Below are 24,743 nucleotides of genomic sequence, written 5' to 3'. Positions count from 1 at the left end.
GGATTTTAACCAGTCATGTCCACTTCTAAATGTCTCCTTCTCATTTATCCAGACTTCCAAGGACCACATTCTGGCACCCAACTAGGGGACAACTCTCTCCTAGTAGCACAGTGGCATTTTTGATTGTTGGGAGTTTACATCCCCAGTGTGTGTGTGATCATAGGCAGTTCTGAGACACACTTATGAGACAGGTGTTTAACAAGGGAGACTTGGTGTAGATCAGATTATCAGACACTGATCAAACCTTTACAGATACATTGACTCCCTCTATAAACATTCAAGTCAGAGCTTTTCATGATAAATACGCCTTTTCCCTCCTCCCAGAAACCTCACACTAACCCCCCCACCTCTGCAAGGTGTAACAGTCCAGGGTTAGCTCTATCCACACTGAAGAGGACATGGATTGGAAGAAGTTAGAGGACAATTATCCCCTGCCACTAGCCAATTGTGTGTGTAGAGGAGATTGAGATGTCCAGCAGGTCCAAGCAGGGAAAGCAACATTACCTTCAGGCTGTAGCTGTCAGTATAGTCCAGATGCTCCAGTCAGACTTGTCCTATAGGCTCCATTTTGACAGTGCAAGTGGCAGAAAGTGCCAGGAAAGCAGAGCAAAACAGACATGAAATAGCAAGCCACCATCACAGCTCACAGGTACGGGGCATCTCCCACAAGTTGCTGTAACTGGAAACCCTGCAGAGGCACACCCGGTGCCCATGAGATTTCATGCTGACATGCACAAAAGACAAACGCAAAGCATTTACGATAATTTAAATTTTAATCAGCCAAATATACAAGTTTGGGTTGGTTTGTTTTTAATTTATTGAATTTTCCTTTTTACCTGGGTGTTGGTACAATCAATGAAGGCTTTGCTTTAAATAAAGGATGATGTGGTTAAAAACTGACACTATCCCTAGTCAGAGGAGAGAAAAAAGGAGGGAAAAGGGTGGGGGGTCGAGGGTGAAATGGGAATGAACAGCACTCCAGAAAAACAGCCATGAAGTTAGGCTTCCAGACTATTCTCACAACACTCTGCAGCTCAGTTTCACAGACTGTTTGCAGAAGTGGGTCCTTACGATACACCACCCCAACCTTTGGGTTTTCATCAAGATTACCGACCCCATGCCCCACCCCCAAGCTGACAGAAAATCTAAGTTTTGCGATCTAATATATGAAGCATTTGCCCTCCCACCTTGCTCCCCCACCCTGCCCCTAATGTGTTCTTAGTCCTAAAAACAGCAAAAACATTCAGGTTTCCAAACTGTTACACAGAGAAGTGTTGTTCAGCACGGTTCTGCCCCGAAGGTAGCAGCTGCCCCCCCAACCCAAAATGGAATTCTGTGCCAAGATGAAGACGAACACACTGTCAGTGTCTCTTGGAGGTGAATTTGACTTCGATGTTGCAGTACACCCCATGTGGTATGCAACATGGCAGAGTTCCTGGCAGGCACCAGGCAGAGTTCCCTGGAATTCTTCCTCCTGCATGTCCTGTGCTTATTTGTTAAGGGATAGTGATTGCAGTCTTTTGCCTGCCACAGACGCGTCATCTTTTGCTGTTGGAGTCAGGGCGGGGAGAAAGAAAAGAGAGAGACTTGTCAATGTTTCCAGATGACCATGGGGAATTGGTGCTGTCTCGGTGGCCCTAGAGACAGAGCTCCATTTAGCCACACCACATGCATAGCACGGACAACAGCTTAGCAAGTGTCCCTCTGCCACCCCCCTGCTTAGATGCTAAAAGTCCTGGTGGGCCCACATCCAGAGTGAAAGGAGAATGCCATCTCTACGGTCCATTCTGACCCCGGCCTCAATCATTGGTGCCAGCTGTGAAGAGATCTGTGCAGTGCGAAACGGACTGAGACCAAACCCCCATCCCCACTTTGGTTCACAAGATACTTCAGCTGAATTAAGGGTCAGCCTGTGACCTAGAGGTGCAAAGCTCTATATCCCATTACCAATTCCCTGAGACGTTTAGGCCCCAGCCCATATGTAATTCTGATGAACAATATCCAAGCTTTTTGCAGGGAATTCACTGAACTGCTGGTGTGAACATGTACAAAAATCCACTACCTTTGCCTGTTCATCTGAAGTGTAGGTGTAGAGAGCAATTCCCTCCTTACTTTGCCTTCTCACTGCCTAACTAATCTACCACTTTATGATGCAGCATAAAGCAGAGGATGAAATACAGCTGACTCTAGTGTTGAACAGAACAGCTGTTTAACAGCACACGGTAACAGCACTGGTAGAAAGGGAAAACTACGCCTACTTCGCTTGTGATACTGAGATCACAGTTCCTGGAGGTCCGTCTGTCGGTGAGGACAGTTGGGGTGGATGGAATGAAGAACCATTACTGTAGCTGTAACAGTCTTACCTTTTCTTTCCTCCTCTTTCTTTTTGGCAGCTTCTTCCCTCTGTTTCCGGATGATGGCTAGTCGAGCGAGATCTGCCTTTGCCTGTTCTGTTTTACCAGCTAGGTGCATTTTCATGTATCTTTCTTTTGCTTTCTGCTTCTCTATTTCTTCTCTGTTTGAGTGAAATACACTAGTCATCATGGTAGCCAAATTAACACACAGGTATCATTAGTATTAGAAAGAGGATTAAGAGAAGACATGATCTCAAGCAGCATCGATCTCTGATCTTGGAGCACAAATGCGCAAAGTCATTTCAATCTCTAATTAGCATGTTAGTGATCGAGCAATTCAAGGAGGCTGAAGATCAAAATAAAGTTTAAATCCTTTTCAGAGCAGTCATGGGGCTTGGGAAAAGCCATGCTGAAGATGGTGTCTGGCTTGAAAAGCCACCTAAATAAAGGCTTCTTTCTAACATGCATTATCCTCACATCCAAGTGCCTCACAGTAGCCCGGTGAATTAGGGATTGTTTCTGTTCCCACTGTGCCAGGGAAAACTCTGGCACAAAGAGTTAAGAGACTTAGGGTACGTCTATACTACCCGCTGTGTAATGTTCGATGTATCGGGGATCGATTTATCACGTCTCGTTGGGACAAGATAAATCAATCCACGAATCGATGCCCGTACCTCACCTCCGCAGGAGGAGTAAGCAGAGTCGACGGGGGAGCTGCGGCAGTCAACTCACCGCCGTGAGGACAGCCAGGTAAGTCAAACTAAGACACTTCGACGTAGCTGAAGTTGCGTATCTTAGTTTGAACCCCCCCGCTGGTGTAGCCCAGGCCTTAGCCTAATATCCCACAGCAGGACAGTGTCAAACCAGAGCACAGTCCTCCTGCTTCCCATCTAGTGCCCTACCCACAAGCCGCCCTTCAGCTCTAGGAATCGGTATTGAATCAAACTCGCACTTTTCTCTCTAAAAACCCACATGTGAAAAGGCAACTGAGTTCAAGATTGAAAACAAAATCTAAGTGTCCACTGGGGCAAGTCACTTCATTCTGACCCCAGGACTCTGGAAAACGCACTCCCATCAATACCAGGGCTCCTGCCACACCAGGAACTAACACGGTGACCCTTGGTATGGTATTTTTCTGCCACTACGTGCTAATGCACAGGGGCAGTTATTTCTGATTATTGACATCAGGCTTTTAGAAAGGAAAACTAGATAGCCAGCGTCCATGACTAGGGCTCCTAGGTGCTTAACAACAAATAATTAATAATCATTATAATAATCATCAGAGGAACAAACATTTATGCCCATCTCAATGCGTTTCACAAAGCTGCCTGACTTTAGGATGACAAGGTGGGTGAGGCAATATCTTTTACTGGACCAACTTCTGCTAGTGAAAGAGACAAGCTTCCAAGCTTACACAGAGCTCTTCTTCAGGTCTGGGAAAGGTGCTCAGTGTGTCACAGCTAACGACAGATTGTTTAGTATAAGTAGTTAACACATGAAGGATGGCAGCCACCAACATAGACTCGCTCTACTTAACCATGTAAGTTCCTATCCCATGAAATTGGGATCCAAAGTGAATCCTAATAATTATCTTCACACCTACTGTGACAATGGGCTCAAATAAATAAAGGACCTCACTGAAACATCAGCTCCCCTCCCAGCATGTCAGATTTACTGGCACTACATGGCTTGGCTATTGCAGAGGGCAGAACGTTATTCTAGGAACAAACACAGCACACACATCTCTCCAAGCTATAAGAGAGAAGGAGGATTGTTACCGCTCTCTCCGCGACAGCTCCTTGGGTCCATCCAGATCCAGCTGAGTTACTTTTTTGGCTGTCTGAACAACTCGATTGGGATTCTCTATGTCTATCAACCCTTCCACGCCTTTGCGCTTTTGCTGGAGTTTAGAAACAAAGGACATGCATGTTATCAAAGAGTTCTGTAACTGTCAATGCTCAATGAGTCTTCTTCACATGTGTCCTGGTGGAGAAAGTTCACTCATGTGGTCATTACCTCTGAAACCAAACCTAGACAGATACTAAACAAATTCTTATTACCAGGGAATATACCTGGCTGCCACATCATATTTTACTTTACCATGTGTTTTCAACCCCACTGTTAATAGTGAAAGTTATCACCTCAGTTTCTTCCACTTCAGTGCACAGCAATGAACAGGTTAGTAATGGAGTGAAGATTAACTGGGAGGAGACACACACTAAGTTTAACTTTAAAAAATCCCACCATCCTTATAAATCTGGGCTCAGGAGCCCACAAATACATGGGGAAAATAAAAACCAAGGATTAGCAGGTTGGTTGTGCCTTGAGAATGTGGGGTGTTCATCTACGTTAAATGCATTGGGAATTACGGTACCTGATAGTCCTCGTCATCTTCATCACTCTCGTCTGAATCTAAGGATTTCTTCTCTTTTCTGGGGTCTCCTATTGCCCCTTCTCCCCCTTCTTCTTGCTCCTCCTCTTCCTATGAGTTTACAGGAATTAAGAAAAAATGTAAATTGATGAAATTGCAACCTCTATCAATGACTCTTCAAAAGAAGCAGGCACAGTGAAAACATTAATAGGCAAGGGATACAACTGCATGGCCGAGAATGTCAGTATTATCGGCATGTCTCCTATAATGATTTTATTTTTATTGCATTCAAGAGCAAGATACATTTTGTCCCCTAAATGTGTCCCATTATTCACATCACCTGCATTAACAGGGTCCTCAATAAGAGACTCCACTGCTTTCTATATACAATATGATATCCATTGCTAGGTAACTTGATCACCGCATTCTATGTTTCACATTTTACTTCCTACAGAGGAAGAGAATAAGGGACACATTCTGACTTTGGTCTCAAGTGCTTGACGTCCCTCTGATTTTGATAGAAACTGCCCAAACATTACTATGAATTAGATCCAGCTCTAAAACTCTAGGTCACCAACAGAAAATCTGGAGAATAGCAGATTGTCAAACCCAACACAGAAGCTTTTCCACATATTGTAATTCAGGTGACAGAATGATTTACAACACTTGACTCTAAGCTGCCTTTGCTCATGAACTGCAAAATAATTGAGTATAAGAGCAGCAGTTTATCTCGCTAAGCACGTGACCAGACAGAACACATACCCTGGCCTTTTGTTTTTCTGCTTGGAGCTGTGCATCAATCTCTTCAGGGCTTGTGTACTGTCTTGCTCGGCCTTTGTGGCCTCCTTTTCTACCTGCATGAGAAATTAAGTCAGTAGCTGATTTAGTGAGATGTTTCCACACACTCAGAAGCCTGTCCCCCATTCTCTCCTGGCTGTGGTAGTGCATAGCACAGACCAGTTCTTCTTCCAGTAAAAGCTAAAAGAACACAGAAGGAGTCCAATAATTCACCGACCTTAGTCAAGCATTTTGAGCCCTTAGATAAATACACAGAGAACTGTTATTGAACCACAAACGGGTTCAGAGAAAAACTTTCAGACCACCCAGCACTTAGCTTAATCCCTCCAGATCTTAGGGAAACCTGCGCCAGTCGGACCACCTAATCCAATGGTCTGTATTTGAGAGGGCCCAGTTTATACCTGGCATCACCAGAAAAGAACATAGCCCATCATCTCCATAAGAGTCTCTACATCATGTTAGCAAATATAAGCTCTGATCAATTTCAATTTTTCCTGTAGTTCACTAGGGACGTTCTCACCACTCCTCAAGGTGGGTACTACTGTTCTCATCTCAGCTACTATAGACTTCAGGCATTGCAGCACGGTTCTGTCAGGCTATAGAAGGATGAGGAGAATTACGCTTCCAAGGGCTCAGATAGTGGAATGACACCATCCTTCCCCTTCCATCCACATCCACAGTTGCCTCTGATTCACTTCCTGAGTTGGCAACCAAATATAAATCCCACAACCGCTCCTTACTCTGCATTTACTATACAGCAAGGAGCTGCGCTCTAGCTATGCTGCCACAGAAACACTAGGGAGTGACAGCAATTGTAAGTGAGTTTCTACTATAACCCTGATTTTTTCCTGACCGCCCACTGCCCCTACACACACCCCCAGAAAAATGAGAGATGAAATCAGTTTCCCTGGATGAACTGCCCTTGCTGAGATTCGGTACCTACCGCCAAACTTTAATACCTATCGCCAAACTTTAATTGATTGATGTGAAATCACGGAAACTATTAATGTTTCCTGATGAATGGCAGCTCCAGTGGTCTTGGCACAAGACATCCAAGGACTGCTGGAGACCTGAGCTTTCATTTTTAAATAGTCTCTACCCTTTTCCCTGCAGAGACAGAACTCGAAGTACAATCTGACCCCTAAAAGTACTTCGCAATTTTTTTTTGCCAAACAGTTCACAAGGGGGTTCTCTCCTCCTGCAGATCTCAGGAGGGCCATTGGCAGGAGCCATGGGACATCTCTCTGACCTCTTCCCTCCCACTTTATTCCCTGAGGTCAGTAGGTACTCTTGGGGGGAAGGGGTCAGGAGCGAGAGATCAAGGGCACACTCTTCCTGAGATCTGTATGAGGGGAGAGCAGTCAGCTCCCCTGCATAGGTTCAGTAGCGCCCAACTAACCTAATTTGTTGAGCTGGTTGAATAATTGGAAAATGTTCATGAAAAAATTGTCCCTTTTTGGGCGGTAAGTTTGTCAACAGCATTAGTATGTTAGTCCAGCAGAGGCAGGCAACCCCCGTTTTCTTGATCAGAGCTGAGCCACCTACTGCGAGTGTGGGTGGTGTCGTCTTGAGGAACCTACCAAGGCCAGGAGGCACAACTGTTCATGAGGAGGGCTCTCAATAGCTCAGCAGCTCCAACATACCTGCCCGCTCGCCCCCTTTCCTCACACTGTTTATCACTGCAGATTTTCTAATGTCTCTAGGAAGGGAGCTTTGAACATGCAGCTCTTAGAAGATCTGAAGGGGGGAAATGAAAAAAGCAAGAGGCTTGAAGAAAGAATTCCCAGTCAATCTTAGGGAGCTCAATGAGCCACCTCCCCACAAATCTTAGGAAGCCTCATGGCCCCTTCACCTCTGTATTTCTATGTTTTCTCACATGAGAGGTGAGGTTCTGTACACTAGTGGCCTTGAAAGGTGATATTCACTCAAAGAACTTACATGTGCGTGCTGCCTTCACTTCACCTTAAAAAAGCACATGATGGATTTTCAGTTGTGATTTCAACTACAGTATCCGCAGCCATTGATAGATGGCGCTGTACATTAAAGGACTTATCTACCCATTTAAACCACCTTTTTTTTCCTCACAGCTTATAGGGATGCCAGAGTAGAATTACAATTCAAAATTGATTACTTATTTAAAAAAAAAGTGTGGAGTAACTGATACATGTACAAAGTAACTACTATGATGTAAACTTTATCCATTATTCTACACCATGAAGGGCTACATGATCTAAAACAATGATCTGCTATAATACTACCAGGGTAACTAGGCTCTTTGTCTGGCAGATGCATTTTCAGGCATTTGTTTTATGTGTAAGGTCAGCTTATAACAGCAGATTTCAATGTATTTTTAAAAAAAATAAAACTAGCCTGTAACCCTTTGGTCTTCACGTTAGGTGTTGTGAAAAGCAATAGATATGAAGAGCAAAGCTCATTAGTTCTAAGCTTTACCCATTCTACATTCAAGCCTGTACCAAAGAATTAGGTACTGTACCGCTCAATACTTTTACTATCATCTCATCAGCTAGAATGAGATGAGACTTGAGTCACATCAGTATGCAGATATTTAATCAAGGAGGGCATAGGGAAGGCCTTTGCTCATGGTAAGGAGGTAGGACTGCAAGGGGCTTTGGACTGTGAGTCATGCAACCTGAGTTCTATTCCTAGCTCTGCCACTGACCTGCTGCATTACGTTGGGCAAGTCACTTCACCTCTGTGCCTCAGTTTCCCCATCTGTAAAATAGGGATAATGAGTCTTATCCTCCTTTGCAAAGCACTCTGAAACCCACAGATGATTATATTTTTAAATTATGGTAAAGGCATACAGAGCCTAAGATAGGCATGTTTTTAAATACATATTTATTTCAGTTTATAAGAGTATTACTATGAATGTGAATTTAAGCTTAGAAGAATTTTATGGAGCTATGAGTTTAAAAAAAACGGGTTTTGACAGCCTCTAAACAGAGATCAAGAAGTACTTCAGAAACTACTTGTTCTGTATTAGCAGACAAGCTCATATTAGCGCAGCAGAAAGGGTTTCTCCCCCAACACATTATGAGCTGCTACTTCAATAGCGCTATTTCTTTTACAGAACATAGATTATAAAAAATTACACACACACATTACAGAAAAGAGAAGAGCATTCACTGAGTGGATCCTTTTGAAGCAAGATGTATTTGTAACATACACAGCTGGGGTTTTTCTTTTTTTAAATTATTGACAGGATTAAATTTACATCTGCTACCAAACACTGCAGGCAAAACCCTGGCTCCCCCTGAAGTCAATGGCAAAACACCCATTGATTTCATTGGGGTCAGGATTTCACCCTGCAAAGCCCAGACAAACTTGAGAGGGGTATGTTTAGAATTGTGTGATGAACTTGGAACAGAAAAAACTGAATTTATTGAGCCTTCATTACAAAAATAATTATGAGCATCCACACAAATAAGTCTGGAGCCTTCTCCTTATCTAGCAATAGTTTTATATAGTACAAACTGGTATGAAGGATGTCTGGCCTAGATCAAGATATCAAAGAACCTGTATAAAAAAACTGGCAAACAAAACTTATGATATTAAAGACTAGGTGGAGGGGGGTAATGTATTCTCTACAGTCTGACAACGGTCAGTCAGGCCCCAGCAGTCAGTACATTGGGTGCATATGAACTGCATTCTGTGCCTTATTTAGCTTGTGAGCTCAGTGCCTCATGTAGTCTTACAGCACTAATCATACACTCCATGCTCAACAGATGCCAGTCTACTCCCCAGTGCAGAACAAAACCCCTCACCCTGTACTAGATCTGCTAAGGGCCACCAGGCCCACCACTTTTCCCCTGCACACAGTACCCCTACAACTTGCACACACCCCTTAGTTCCCAGGGGCTTATGACCCCTCATGCTTCTCTCATCACCCAAAGGGGCTTCAAGCTTGTACTCCCCATAACCTTCCATCAGTCCACTGGGGCTTGCATCTCTCCATAACCCATCACTCCATTGCCCGGGGGCCTGCATCTTCCTCTCAACTCAGTCACTCCTGGGGGCTTATACCCCTTCCCCAGGGACTCAGGACTTGCCCCCTCCTTGATCCTATCCCTGTTGTAGGGCTTAAACCCCTTCCCCAGAGCCCTAAGGCTTGCCTGCAAAAACCCCACTACTCCTGAGGGGCTTATACCCCGCCCCATGGGACCTAGAGCTTGGGCTCGCCCATAACCCACCATTCATGGGGTGGCTTATATCCCTACCCCAGGAACCTAGGGCTTGTCCCCCTCAACCCCACCGCTCCGGGGGGCGGGCTCATACCCCTCCTCCAAGAACTCTGGGCTTGCCCCCCTAACCCCACAGCTCCGGGGGGGGGGGAGGGTTATACACCTCCACAGGAACCTAGGGCTTGGGCCCACCCTTAACCCACCACTCGTGGGGGGGGGGGGGGTTTATATCCCTCCCTCAGAAACCAAGAGCTTGCCTCCCCAACCCTACCCCTCCCACAGGAACCTAGGGCTTGCCCCCCCCCAACCCTCCCCCTCCCCCAGGAACCTAGGGCTTGCCCCCCCCCCAACCCCAGGAACCTAGGGCTTGCCTCCCCCAACCCCAGGAACCTAGGGCTTGCCTCCCCCAACCCCAGGAACCTAGGGCTTGCCTCCCCCAACCCCCCCCCAACCCCAGGAACCTAAGGCTTGCCTCCCCCAACCCCCGGAACCTAAGGCTTGCCTCCCCCAACCCCCGGAACCTAAGGCTTGCCTCCCCCAACCCCCCCCCTCCCCCAGGAACCTAGGGCTTGCCTCCCCCAACCCCAGGAACCTAGGGCTTGCCTCCCCCAACCCCAGGAACCTAAGGCTTGCCTCCCCCAACCCCCCCCCAACCCCAGGAACCTAAGGCTTGCCTCCCCCAACCCCAGGAACCTAAGGCTTGCCTCCCCCAACCCCCCCCCCTCCCCCAGGAACCTAGGGCTTGCCTCCCCCAACCCCAGGAACCTAGGGCTTGCCTCCCCCAACCCCAGGAACCTAAGGCTTGCCTCCCCCAACCCCCCCCCCAACCCCAGGAACCTAAGGCTTGCCTCCCCCAACCCCAGGAACCTAAGGCTTGCCTCCCCCAACCCCAGGAACCTAAGGCTTGCCTCCCCCTCCCCCAGGAACCTAAGGCTTGCCTCCCCCTCCCCCAGGAACCTAGGGCTTGCCTCCCCCTCCCCCAGGAACCTAGGGCTTGCCTCCCCCTCCCCCAGGAACCTAGGGCTTGCCTCCCCCTCCCCCAGGAACCTAGGGCTTGCCTCCCCCAACCCCAGGAACCTAGGGCTTGCCTCCCCCAACCCCAGGAACCTAGGGCTTGCCTCCCCCAACCCCAGGAACCTAGGGCTTGCCTCCCCCAACCCCAGGAACCTAAGGCTTGCCTCCCCCAACCCCAGGAACCTAAGGCTTGCCTCCCCCAACCCCCCCCCCCAACCCCCGGAACCTAAGGCTTGCCTCCCCCAACCCCCGGAACCTAAGGCTTGCCTCCCCCAACCCCCGAAACCTAAGGCTTGCCTCCCCCAACCCCCCCCCCAACCCCAGGAACCTAGGGCTTGCCTCCCCCAACCCCCGGAACCTAAGGCTTGCCTCCCCCAACCCCCCCCCAACCCCAGGAACCTAAGGCTTGCCTCCCCCAACCCCCCCCCCCCTCCCCCAGGAACCTAGGGCTTGCCTCCCCCAACCCCCCCCCCAACCCCAGGAACCTAAGGCTTGCCTCCCCCAACCCCCCCCCTCCCCCAGGAACCTAGGGCTTGCCTCCCCCAACCCCCCCCCCAACCCCAGGAACCTAGGGCTTGCCTCCCCCAACCCCCCCCCCAACCCCAGGAACCTAGGGCTTGCCTCCCCCAACCCCCCCCCCCAACCCCAGGAACCTAGGGCTTGCCTCCCCCAACCCCCCCCCCCAACCCCAGGAACCTAGGGCTTGCCTCCCCCACCCCCCCCAACCCCAGGAACCTAGGGCTTGCCCCCCCCAACCCTACCCCTTCCCCAGGAACCTAGGGCTTGCCCCCCCCAACCCTACCTCTTCCCCAGGAACCTAGGGCTTGCCCCCCCCAACCTTACCCCTTCCCCAGGAACCTAGGGCTTGCCTCCCCAACCCCCCCCCAGCCCTACCCCTTCCCCAGGAACCTAGGGCTTGCCCCCCCAACCTTACCCCTTCCCCAGGAACCTAGGGCCTGCCTCCACAAATCCCACTGCTCCTGGGGGGTTTATACCCTTCCCCTCCGGGACCTAGAGCTTGGGCCCGCCCTTAACCCACCAGTCATGGGGTGGCTTATACCCCTCCCCCAGGAGCCTTGGGCTTGCCCCCCCACCCCACCGCTCCGGGGGGGGCTTATACCCCTCCCCAGGAACCTTGGACCCCCCTAAACCCCACCGCTCCGGGGGGGCTTATACCCCTCCCCCGGGGATTTAGGGCTTGGGCCGCCCCCCCGTTCCTGGGGCCTGTTTCCTCTCAGCCGCCCCTCTCTCACCTCCTTTAGGCATAGCAGCGATGGCGGCTCCGGCAGCAGCTGCAGCGAGTCCCCCGGCCCTCGACCCGGAAGCGGAAGCCGCAAACCGCAGCCCCAGCGCGCGGCTCCCTCCTCAGCCCAGTCACCAAGCCTGGCCCTGGAGCACGAGGCCCCCAGCACACGGGCTATCCGCAGCACTGCCTGAATGCAAACCGAGCCGCTACCTTCCCATTGCACCTCACCCACGGCACCAGTGGGGAGGCCTGTCCCTGCTCCTTCCTTCCGCACCCACCACCCGGGGCGAGGGGGTGAGAGGGAAATTCCTTGCAGGCATTACAGTGGACACCAAATGCACGCGAGGATTGCTGTGACGAAATAAACTTGCGCTCCCCACCCAGAAAACGGCGAGTGAGTTTAGAGTCATTAAAGCGACTAGGCAGCGGAAGGACCCCACCTTCTTGTGACGCCATAGGGAAGCGACGGATTTGAAAAGGCGGAAGCTGTAACTAGCGATCGTCTCTTTTCATCACCGGCTGGGCAGGTGAGCTCCCTTCTTTCAGCGAGAGCGCTGTGGGTCGCATTGCACTGCCCGATACGCCGCTGGGCGGGGTGAGAGTAGGGCAGGAGGTACTAGGCCTTATTGTGAGAGGTGGCGTGTTCTCCCTGAGAGCCTGGTAACGAGAGACCTGCGCCTGCTCCGACCATCCCTTGGGGCGTCTGGGCTGGATCTCATACTACACGCAACTAGGGATCAATATTCCCGATTTCAGCCCAGCATGTTTAAACTCCGGTTTCCTTGACTTGGCAGGGCCAGTCTATGGTTAAAAGCAAATGTGAGGGGAGCTAAGACTCTGGGATTCCCAGCTTTGTCACTGACTTGCCAGATGATGTTTGGCTTCCCCGCCTTTACAATGGCAGTTATGATGCCAATGTATATCTCAGAAATTTGTGAAGCATAATAGATAGGTCTTTGGATTGAAGGTATTAGAGAAGGGTAAAGTACTATTAACTGGGAAACCTGCTCTGGCTGGCCCTCAGAAGTGAAGGAATATGAATTAAAAGGGGAAATAGGAAAGGTTCCCTTCCTCCTATACACTGGAAACACATTAAACACTTTGTTTTTTTTAAAAAGCGTAAGACCATGTCATTTGTTTGTTCCTTAGTTTCATTTACCTCTAAATAAAAAAAAAACAACCCACCTCTATCTTTATCATTGTAAAAGGGGTGATGACTGCAAGGGAGTCAAAATAATGCTGAAAAGTCTTAAGGGCTTCCTTCTGCTTTTTTGGGGTGGGGGTGCATGATGACCTTATGATATCTGGAAACATAAGTACTATTGAAACTTGACCTGCATTTATCCCTACAACAGCCTTTTTTTGAGAATATGCCCAAAGTAAAGAGAAGCAGGAAAGCTCCTCCGGATGGCTGGGAACTGATCGAACCAACATTGGATGAGCTGGACCAGAAAATGAGAGAGGGTAAGTCATGAAGCCAGGTGCTGGTTAGCATGTGACCCTGTGATTGTACAATCCTTAAGAGCTTCAGGATACACATTTTATAAAAGGACAGCAAGTGTGGTTTTTTAAATCTCTTTTCATTAGGGGCTAATAATGAAGATGAAATATTTTGATGGTGATAACTTAGTGTGTTAATTTCCTGCATTGAAAGTGACCCCCTAGAAGACAAATTCCTAATTCTAATTTAAGGCACATGGGGTTGGGACATGGCAGAATAAATTGAAATGAATATTGTTCTGAGTCTATAGTACACCACCCAAGCTCTAAGGATTACTGTAGGCCAGGACTGAAGCACACTGATATAACTATCTACAGGGGGAAGCTTGCACTGCAAAGGCCAGCAGTGTTTAGTTCTAGTCTGTGCTGTCACTCTTGGGTTCATGGGTACTCAGATGTGCTTGTCCTTTCCAATCATTATACTTTCCTTACCATCATCCCTTTAGTGCTTTGACTTCCTTTCCAAAGGGAGTGAATGAGTTAAATACCTCCTGTGTGTATTTTTACTCCAGTGAATTTTGTTTTTGACTATCTCCCCACACTCCTTTAAAACTACACATTTTTTCTCAGAACAGTTGTGCTTTTTTAGGCTACATAGTGCTGTATAACTTGTAGGCCACTGACAGTGAAATCTGATTTCTGTGCCCTCTTTCCTCAGCGGAGACTGAGCCTCATGAAGGGAAGAGGAAGGTTGAATCCCTCTGGCCCATCTTCAGAATTCATCACCAGAAAACGCGCTACATCTTTGATCTCTTCTATAAGAGAAAAGCTATTAGCAGAGGTAAAAAGCTTAAATATTTGCTCTTGTGGTGAAGAGATCACAGCTTCCATATGGAGTGTCTGAATCATTAGGCAGTGATTGTAAACCAGAATTAGTTTATTGATGGGAAAGGGTTAAATAATTGTTCTTAAAAAAAAAAAAGTGACTTTCCCTGTCTGTATTTGCTAGCAAGTGGAACTAGCAATGAGAACTAGATTCAGTGTAAAGACTAAAACTTTTTAAACAAACTGTTCATTTATCTGCCCCCAATGAGAATTCTGTGGTGCTCACCAGTCACCTCTCTCGTGCAGAACTATATGAGTACTGTATCAGAGAAGGATACGCTGACAAAAACCTGATTGCAAAGTGGAAGAAACAGGGTTATGAGAACCTCTGCTGCCTGCGCTGTATCCAGACTCGGGATACCAACTTTGGAACTAACTGCATTTGCAGGGTCCCAAAAAGCAAGCTGGAAGTGGTATGAATTTTTTGTTTGCTCTGATGCTATTTTCCTTGCTTGGATTTTAAGACTTACTGTAATTATATTTCCTCTACTACCTTTGACAATAGTATCAATTTCTAGTTTCTTACCACTGGATTCTGCTGTTAAGTGGCTATCCTATGTTTTTCCTGTTTCCTGAAGCATTTGCCCATGAAAATGACATTAAGGGGCTAATATAGGCTTGCCCCAGTTACCTCCACATGTAACCAACTAAAATTCTGGTGCAGTGCTTAGGGTGCTAGAACAGCACTTGAGACCAGAGCACTGACTTCCTATACATAGTGTCTTGAGCCTAATTACATATATTACTGTGGCATCTAAGAGCCCTAGTCATAGACCAGGACCAGATTGTGCTAGGCACTGCACAAACACAGAACAAAGAACGGTTCTTGTCTCCTGCAAGTCAGACTGAGCTATTTTTGAGAGGGATTTGACTGTGGCAAAGGACAGTGAAAGGAATCTTAAATACCCAAAAGGAAATACAGCTGTCTACTTTCTGATGTGTTCCCTTTCTTCTTGGTAACTCGAGCTTGTAACATAGCTGTAGTGCAGAAGTTCCCACTGCTTTAGATGAAAATTTGTAATCGTAGGAAGGAAAACTGATAGTCTTAGATGTTCTAGTCAAGGGACCAATTAACATTCAGGGGATATTCACTGTTCCAGACAGCAGAGTCCCACTAATGCACTTCTTGGCCAAATCTAGTTCTGTAGGATTCTATAATCTTTCCTGGTAGAATATTCATTTCCATTTGTTTTTATAGTAATGCCTGATTCTTGCTTCATCCCCTGAGGGAAGGTAAGGCTTGTATAGCCTCTGCATAATGTTGCATAAAGTGGTGGTGGAAGACTGTATGTAGAGTAGCAGGAAACTCAGTTATGGAAGCTTCAGAGGGCTTCCCATTTGAGATGTAGCATACTGCACTAGTTTTTTATTAAGAACACTTGTTCTCGATATAAAGTAACTTATCTGGAATGTTACTAATGCTTGTTGTTGCTTTATAGGGGAGAATCATTGAGTGCACTCACTGTGGATGCAGAGGCTGCTCTGGGTGAAATCTTTAAAAACTGGACACTTTTGGGGTTTGGAAAAGTGCTTATTCCACATCATGGACTATTCCTGCTATAATTGTCTTGTATAAACCCTGCAGTGAGTGAAGCTTCCTTTAACAGTCTGAACAGCAATATGCCCACTTGGATCATAAAATGCAGTAGTGAATGATTTTGACTAGTCTTGTATAACCATTTTATTTTAAAATAAAATCTTACCTCCCCTCACAGTGGAGTAGCATAATCTTTTGTGATAAGGCAGTTCAAAGACTGATTACACATTCACACACACAATGGCATGTGGCTCTTGGCAGCAGAGCTGTATTGTCAGTAGTAGAGGCACCTGTGAATGGGGTGTAATCCTTAACAAATGACAACTCTATGCCATATCCTGGAAGCTGAGTTTGTACAACTATCCCTTTGTCTTTAATAGTAGTGTCCTAATTACAAAGTGACTCCCTAAAGCAAGATAGTGAGGCAGGTATACAGAAACTACTGTACAGGTTTTCTATTACTTCAAATTTCAGTACTAGAGAGGCTAGTTGGCTTGCTTGCGTGTTGTACCATTGGAAAATCAAGTTTCCTCATTCTCCCTGGGTTACAGCTTTCTGTTAGGAGTAAGTTTCTGGGGTTTGGAATTCTTGTCTGTTACTAAATCTAGCAAGTCCCAGACCGCCAACTTTCAAGCCCTGAACACTTCTCTAGGTGGAGGGGAAGGCAGCTTTCAATAAATTGCTTAACAGGAATGGCATAAGTCTAGTGGAACAGTATGGACCTACAAACTGAGTATTTAATTTCATGAAATTATCACGCCCTTTGGCAAACAGTAAGGAAAGTAACCTAGGGTCAAATGTGTATCGTCTCCTATTTGAGCCAAAAACGCCTCAGGTTGTCAATGTTACAAATGCTTAGCAGCTGTATTTCACAAGCAGCTGTTAGTGTTAAGCATTTTAAGTTCTCTCTCTATCATATACTTCATCTCCTCTGCTACATGTAATCACATTGTATCCTTACTAAAAACAGCAGGAAGTGCTTCTGTGGAAAATTAATAGCAAAACATTTGCATCTAATAAGTGTTTTGACCTTTGAAAAAAAAGGTCTTACTTTTTACATTTCCTTTGTTACTGAAGTTTGAGGGGTGATAGTTCCCTAAGAAGATGCTAGTTTCCTTTTATAGGGAGCAGCAGACATCAGCTGTTGTTCAGGTCTAAAGGCCCTTTTCTTCAGTGGTGCCTGGACACAGACACAGATGGAATCAAAAACTGCCTTATGATCTACCTCTGCAGATGAATTAGACAACCACTGAGTAGTTGTTTCTAACAACTCTGACAATTAAAACCTCTTACAGAATTTAACACAAGCTTGCCACTTAGTAACTAAGCATCTGTTAACAGTGGTGGGAAGCTATGCAGTGCTGATGACCATCCAGTCCTTTTTGGTTCTTATTTCTCCTTTCTGGTGAGATGATACTTTATTAAACAGTCAGAACATACAAGTACAGTGCTGCCAGCTATAAGACACCTGAAGGAAACAACCCTCCAAATTCCTGTCTAGGTAGTTCCAGCATCTGATGTAATGCACATTCCACACAGGGAGAATACAGACTTGCTCTCAATAGTTACTGTTCTCTGGTGCCCTGGGGCTGCGTGTCCTCTGTACTGCCCTTGGCAGCTGAATCCTTAGTTCTGTATTTTGCCCATGGGTGCGGAGTCTCCTCTGCTACCATTGCTTTTAGCCAGCGGAAATAGTAGCCTCTGAACCCATCAATCTTCTCCAGGTATGTGTTCTTTGACTTATACTGCAAGTGAAAACCCAATAGTACGTGTTATACTATGGAAGAGTAACTAGGCTGCTCTGATTCTGCAAATAGGAAGACGACAGAATACACCACTACTAAGCCAATATAGAAAATATTTGGCAGCTGCACTGTACTCTTCTCTGTCAGCATTTCAGCTAATGTTAAAACAGATGGTAGATGAGGAAGATATAGTTTTATTGGGGCAGGGAGGAAAGGCAGAGAACTTAAAAATTACTTCACTCTCCTGCTAGGCAATATATAAACAGACAGTCCTTATCCAAAACAGTTTAGTCTCATCTGTGCTCTTCCACATTACAACGTTCACTTCCGCCTTCATCAGTTACATTGGTCCTGGTCCTAATAAATGACTGTGGTACTTACCCTGTCAAACTGAGGTGGATACTGAGCTGCAAACTCCAGCTGGCGTATGACAACTTCATTTGGGGGGACCTGGTTCTTTCTCATGTCTCGTAGGATTTCTGTGAGGTAAGTATAGTCCAACTGCTTCACAGCTGCATTGATAAGGGTGCTGTAGATGTGGGTGTTGGGAGTAATCCCAGACTTCTGAAAACACATCAGTGACAGAATTTAGTGCCTGCTATCTACTATAGAGCTGATCTCTGCAGTCCTTTCTGCCTGAGAGAGAGATGAGCACATTCTAACTGAGGATCTGTGACCAATGTTGTTTGACCTCCGTGCTGGCAAGTCACATCACACTTAGGCTAAGAGTGCAAGAGCTGAAGCATAAATACTTTTGCCTGCTAACATGCACTTTGGGAGACGTGTGTCACAAATCCACTGCAGATAAAGGGGGAGGGTCCATTGCATAGGGAGTGCAGCTGCCTTTCCTGTTATGGCTTTGGTTATCTGTACAGTACTAGTGAAGTTTACAGTCCAATCCTCCTTCCCATGACCCATGCATTAAGCTATGCTACTGTACCACAAAGGAGGAGTTGCAGAAGATCTGACTAGAGGGAGTTCTGTTACTTTAGCCTCCATGAAAGCTCATGTAGAGAAACGTATAGGATCACTGACTGCAGGAATCCCCCAGTTACTCCTGTCCCAATAACAAAGTAGTAATACTTTCCAGTAGCCAGAGCTGTAGTTTTTGTACCTTCATGTCCAAAAGTAACTGCAGTCCATCTCTCTCTCTGTGGCAGGCTATTGCCAAGTTACAAAACGTCTGTATGTTGGGTGATATTCCCCTCTGCACTAAAGCTGCCAGCATGCCCTGCAAAACACAATACTTTTGTATCAGACCATTCTAGATGATTTAAGGTGCAGCACTGACTGTTTCCAAAAGAAGTTCCATCTAGTTCTCTTTAGACAGAAGGCTGCTATCTGAGAATGCAACAGAATCGTCAAGGCTCCAATAAGTACTTTAAAGGTCCCTTATGGGAGCGGGAGAGAATACAGGATTCTGTGCCTTCTGCTGTGAGTGGAGAGTTGATCTCAGAGGTTAAAAGGCAGCTAGCATGACACCAGTATGAAGATAAATTTGCAGTATACTCATCATTTAGGGGCTCTTATTCTTACCTTTGCACCTTCTAGGTCTCCCAGTTTACTCTTCTTTCTCAACAAAGTATTAAAAAAGGTCACATCTACTTTCACTTTATGTTCATCCAAGACTGTCAATAAAGAGGATTCTGACTGGCTCAGAGGTTCAATCAGCTCAGCCAACAGTGTGAAAGTCTTAATATTGGGTGCCACATTGTCCTCTTTCATTTTATTCAAAAACCCCTCCATGTTCCCCATCAAAGCCAGTCTATCAGAGGCCGTTGCTACGGTCCCTAAGGAAACCAAGTTCTTATTGGAGATTTTCAAGTCCAACAAATTGGGCAGGTTACAAGCAGGCTCAAAAAACTGACCTCGGTTTGTCTGAGGCGGATCTGAAATAGCCTGGTTTCTTCTGAAGTCTCCAATCCTACTGCATTCTACTGTCTTATTAGTGAGACCAGCTAATCCAGTTCCTGGCTCAGCCTGAACCTCACTCACATCTTTGTCTCCATGGCTGATTAAGTGTTCCTCAGCTTTTCTGGAATTTTCTTGAAATATTTGTTTTTCCATGGTTTCCACATCCAACTGAGTAGAAATTCCACTGTCTGCTCCCTTCCTTTTCTGACCTTTCACCTTTTGACCCCGCCTACCCGATATGAGCTTTACTTGAGTAGGGTTTTCATCTGTGCTTCTTAGCAACAAGTCAGAAGCCACAACTGGGTCACCTATTCCACAATCCCTTGCAGCATGGAGCATCAAATTGTAAATGTAACCATCAGGTTTAATTCCCAATTTAGTCATTTGTCGCCAAACCTGTTTTGAAAGGGAAAAAAAGGAGAGAAGCTTAGACAGAGTTAATGTATGTGAACTGTGTACAGCATTAAAGAAGTGGGGTATTTTTAGTTAGAAGTAATCTGTCATATTTAGACCCAATTATTGTAACATTTTAGATACCCACCATCAGGGTTTCTAGCTGCACAAACTGGAATGAATACACTTCTTCAACAGAAAAGACCTCCACCCACAGACCGGACACCCATCCAAACTATTATTAGTACAATCCCGTAGTGCACATGGCACTTTATGGGCATCAGATAAGAAGCCTGACTGAGGAGCTTACAGTTTAAGCACCTTCTACTTCCATCAGCTCCAAAGGCCCCTCCCGCAGGTTCCAATCCCAAATTAGAAATACAACAGTTAAATAAAGCAACACTTCAATGGCAAAACACAGGATAGAGTTAGACCTGCAAGGCATATCTGAGGCCACTCTCCTTGTCCTTTATGCAGCCCATGAGAAGGAAGCTGAAGGTCTCTGTGGTGACAGCATGGCCTTTATGCACAATTTCCTAGAGAAGGAAAAGGAAGCTTACAGTTACACCAAGGGAGTTTATTCTGCAGCTGATTGCTTAATTGAAAGTACTGCCTCTCTTGCTGCTCAATGGAATCACTTTTTGGAGACACATCTGCAGCAAACTGCATAGGAGATCTAAGGACTCCAAGTATTTTAAGCAGAATGATGGCTGCAGAAAAGAGAAAAACAACATCTGACAGCTACTCCAATCTCAGCCTGCCCCAGCTGAAGATACTATAGGGAATAGTGTAGGAAATCTGGGTGGGATATGGGAAGGAACTGCTTAGCTGCTCCGCTGTCAGCCTTTCAAGGAGGAGCTGTGTTTGGGGCAAAAGCAATCGCTTTAGATGAATACATATTTGTGAAAAAGGGACCGTAAACCTGACCTTTACACAATAGTTAATACTCGAGAGCAGAATTTCAAAACCTCTAAGTCTGAGCCTGCAAAATTCCGTTTTTGTCTGTTTAAACTGAATACTTAAGATATCGAACTACCCAGTATGATTGCACAACTCAATGCTAGTACAAAAGAGTGATCCTTTGAATTTTTTTTTTAAAATCTATTCCCCCAAGCTTAAAGGCTAATATAACATGGCATAATTACAACCTCTCTGCAAGGAAAGCCACATGCTTCCCTAAAGTGCTTTTATTAGAGATGGAGATATGTATAGTACAAGAAAATACTCTTTACCTTCAGTATGTCAAAGCATGTCCTGAGATCTGAGCAGATGGCACATACTTTCAGCAGAGCGTGATACGTTATCAGATTCAGCTCCAGATTTTTGCTCTTTAGTTCTTGCCGTAGTTTGAGCGCACTCTGCAGGCCCGAATCTTTCCATGGTGACTCAGCACAGGCATTGAAGAGGGCTGTGTATGTAGCGTCTGTGGCGATTAAACCCCGCTTTTTCATCTACTCTCAGAGGGGAAAGATTTAAGGAAATTATATTAAATAAAGAGTCCAGAATTAAGATTAAAAACAATAGTTCCACCTTGTACAGATACCCTGGCGATGGGCACATTAGGAAAACCTAAAATAGATTAGATACAACATGTAAGATTCAAGGCTACAGTAAATTCTTGAGCACCAGTCTTCTGAGTCCCCAAGCAAAGTGGAAACACCCATGGAAAGGCATTTTGGAGGACGTGTCTCCAGAATGAGCTCTTTCTATGGGACAGAACGCGAATGGCTATACTTTAACTCATGAAAGACCCCCATTGTACTACCTGTCAGTGACTCTGGCCCCTTTCTTAGGGAAACAGCTATAATATTTACATCATTGTAAAGTCTGAATGCCTTCTTCACATAGCCGACCCTGCCACAGCCACCAATCAGAATAGTGTAGTTGCTTTCCTCTGGCTGCAGACGCTCTTCCTTCAGCATCTGCACCTCAAACAGCTTCAGAGCCTCTGCCAGCTACAGACAGGAAAGACAAAGATGAGAAGGTAAGAGAAGCAGTTCCTTAGCTAACATTTAATAAAGCAGATACATAGACAAATATGGAGACACACTGTGATGAGACAAGAGGTGCATGTTTATACTTCACCTTGGGATGAAAACCACTACCCCTCCATTCCTTATGAAGCCACAGAAATGCAATCATAATTCCTCTGCCCAAAACGGTGACTTGTGAGAGGCCCTCTCCTTCCCACTCAGAGGTTAAGAGCAATTATCATTATTTATTATTCATATTACCATAGCGCCTTGGAGCCCCAGTCATAGACCAGGACTTCATTGTGCTAGATGCTGTACAAACACAGAAAAAAAAAGAGACAGTTCCCTGCCCCTAAAAGCATACAATCCAAGTATGGCTTTGCAATACTCGCAGTCCATGCTAGCCTGGAGAAAGACCAGGAAGTGAATGAACATTCACCCCATGACATGGATTGGAATCTGTTTGCCTCACTTCTCACCTGCAGGAAAGGACTTGATGCCAGGTTAGCAAATTGACTTTTTTTGCCCAGTGGAGATGGGACAGAGAGCTGCAGGGCTTGGCATGAAGAACTGCAAAAGGTGACGTAGAGAGTCACTGAACAGAGAAGTAGCACCTGAGCTCAGGGTGTTTTCCTTATCAAAGGTAGATTTATGCTGCACCAGAGTTGATGGAAGCAACAAGAACACAGAAAGGGCATGCACCAGAACTCTGCTGTTGCACTTTTTGTTATTAGCATATTCTGTATTTTAAGTAGTAGTGTATTTTTGCAGATGTTATCACGATGGACTGATGCTTTTTACAGAGATAAGTAGGGTGACCAGATGTCCTGATTTTATAGGGACAATCCCGATATTTGGGGCTTTTTCTTATATAGGCTCCTATCATCCCCCACCTCCGTCCCGATTTTTCACATTTGCTGTCTGGTCAGTCTAGAGACAAGGTAGGTGAGGTAATATCTTCCATTGGACCAACTTATGCTGGTGAAAGAGACAAGCTTTCACGCTTATACAGAGCTCTTCTTCAGGTCTTTTAATGTCATTATTACAGCATCTATGTATGTTTGTGGTGGTCCCTGGATGAACAACTTCCTCTCCCTACTCACTGTCAAGGAACAACTACCATGTTTCCTTGACCCAGATGTCAAAGTCACTGCTTCAGATCAGGGGCAACGAGTCCAACAAAAGAAGAACTTCTAAACATGGCATCTGGACAAAAAAGAATATAGCTGGACTGTGCTTTTGATCTTTACTGGTGACTTGGTTCAAGAAGTATGAAAATGCTATTTTCCTGTGCTCTTCAGAGGCCACAAGACCTGATAAGACACTAGTAGTCATTTTTGTGCTGTTTATAAAGATACTCTAATACAGATTAGTGTTCATTGCTCAACACTTTTATTAGGGTTTCACCAGCCATGAAATGGGAACCACGCTCTAATAAATGGATTGAAAAGTGGTCTAGTGTTATTGTAAGTATTTCTGCATCCTCTGCTGAAATCTAGTTTTATGATTTTTTTCCCCAGCAACACTGTTAAGTGAATCAGTACCCTCCTAAAGCAACACCACATATAAGGGGAATTATTATCTTTCTTTCTGCAGTTGTGCAATACCATTGTATAGCCTCTCTTTCTTGGTATCATCTGAGCTTAGAGCATAAACCCACTATCAACCATTTAGCATTCACATAGCACATTGCACTCTTTAAAGAATTAATCCTCTCCAACACTCCTGTGAATTGGGTAGATAGATACTATTCCTGGGGAAACTGAGGCATATAAGCAGGTAGCCAAACTGGGCTTTAACTCCACTTCTGAATTTTTGTCTCCCAGTCCCACAAACAATCTAATAGATCATACTGCCGCCCCTCAATTATCAAATGCTGTTAACTACTCTAGTGATTACAAAACCTGAGAAACCAACCTTGTCTTCCTTTATCAGTGCCTTGCATTGCAGAAAGTACCAGTATGGTGTGTTCTTAGGACCACGTCTAGGTTTCCATTCTGGCTCTTCTTCCTCCTCTGCTTGAAATCTTAAATTCTGCAACTCTGATGTTGTTTTGTTAAAATATTTTCTAGAAGAAAATTTATTAGATAGTGTTCCGAAGCCTACATCTGCATCACCGTCTTCCGATTCTTCCGATTCTTCTTCATGTTTCCTGATAGCTTCAGGAGAGCTGGCAGGGTCAATCTGTTTCAAGTCTCGGTTGTGTAACTTACAGAGACCCTGTGATGAGCTGAAAGGCCTCAGCCTCATGCACTGCAGTCTCTGGCCCAGGAATCCGAGCAGACTCCATATATTTTTGGGACACCCGGAAAAGCTCTTGGGAGTTGCCCACAACACTGGAGTGGGACACCCCGAGGGATAGGAGCATTTCAGGGAGAACAATCCTCCAGGGAGCTGGCGGGCCACCAAGTGCGCGAACCTCATGATGCGCCTCCTGTGTCACTCCCCTTCGCTACGAGCGGAAACGTCCATCTCCTAAAGCCAACAAGAAACGCGATCCGATGAGCGGCGCCTCACGGGCTCCGCGAGGGGGGCCTCAGAGGGCGGGAGACACACCAGGCCAGGGCTGACGGGCGGAGACAGCCCAGGAGCCCGCACATGCTGCCAGGGCTCCTCCCTGAGCACAGAGACGGAGGGGAGCGGGGTGTCCATGCACCTTACGAGCTGCTCTCTCCCGCCCTGGCCTACTGGGACCAGACCCCGGGGGGGGAGGGGGGGCTACGGCCCTTCCCGCCCCTCAGCCCCGGAGCGCGCGGCACAACCTCCTCCAACTCACCCGCAGGCCTCGCCTCAGCTCGCGCGAAGGGGCGGGGTCATGGCGGGCTTCCCTTCCCATTGGCGGAGGCGGCGCCGCGCGGTGCATGCTGGGAG

General features: G+C 46.3%; 3 protein-coding genes across 3 annotated transcripts; 1 reads left to right on the top strand and 2 right to left on the bottom strand.

Moving 5' to 3' along the window:
• Positions 1 to 754: 754 nt before the first annotated feature.
• On the bottom strand, positions 755 to 12,110 carry PDAP1 (PDGFA associated protein 1). Its single transcript, XM_050966609.1, has 6 exons — positions 11,993 to 12,110; positions 5,488 to 5,579; positions 4,729 to 4,836; positions 4,133 to 4,254; positions 2,364 to 2,515; positions 755 to 1,548 (listed from the first exon to the last, which is right to left on the bottom strand). The coding sequence occupies exons 1-6, from the start codon at positions 12,003 to 12,005 to the stop codon at positions 1,490 to 1,492; spliced, it is 546 nt and encodes a 181-aa protein (XP_050822566.1). The 5' UTR covers positions 12,006 to 12,110; the 3' UTR covers positions 755 to 1,489.
• Positions 12,111 to 12,403: 293 nt separating this feature from the next.
• Positions 12,404 to 16,022, top strand: BUD31 (BUD31 homolog). Its single transcript, XM_050966610.1, has 5 exons — positions 12,404 to 12,512; positions 13,341 to 13,449; positions 14,144 to 14,266; positions 14,557 to 14,723; positions 15,750 to 16,022. The coding sequence occupies exons 2-5, from the start codon at positions 13,356 to 13,358 to the stop codon at positions 15,798 to 15,800; spliced, it is 435 nt and encodes a 144-aa protein (XP_050822567.1). The 5' UTR covers positions 12,404 to 12,512; positions 13,341 to 13,355; the 3' UTR covers positions 15,801 to 16,022.
• On the bottom strand, positions 15,964 to 24,696 carry PTCD1 (pentatricopeptide repeat domain 1). The gene is made up of 9 exons (XM_050966559.1): positions 24,649 to 24,696; positions 23,790 to 24,347; positions 21,714 to 21,854; positions 21,132 to 21,350; positions 20,334 to 20,435; positions 19,129 to 19,902; positions 18,707 to 18,823; positions 17,974 to 18,156; positions 15,964 to 17,592 (listed from the first exon to the last, which is right to left on the bottom strand). Exons 2-9 carry the CDS (start codon positions 24,294 to 24,296, stop codon positions 17,413 to 17,415), a joined length of 2,223 nt encoding a protein of 740 aa, XP_050822516.1. The 5' UTR covers positions 24,297 to 24,347; positions 24,649 to 24,696; the 3' UTR covers positions 15,964 to 17,412.
• Between the last annotated feature and the right edge of the window lie 47 nt (positions 24,697 to 24,743).

The sequence above is a fragment of the Gopherus flavomarginatus genome, chromosome 9 (assembly GCF_025201925.1).
Source record: "Gopherus flavomarginatus isolate rGopFla2 chromosome 9, rGopFla2.mat.asm, whole genome shotgun sequence".
Lineage (NCBI taxonomy): Eukaryota > Metazoa > Chordata > Testudines > Testudinidae > Gopherus > Gopherus flavomarginatus.
Note: the sequence above shows the minus strand (reverse complement) of the source record. Positions and strands in the feature narration are given on the sequence as shown.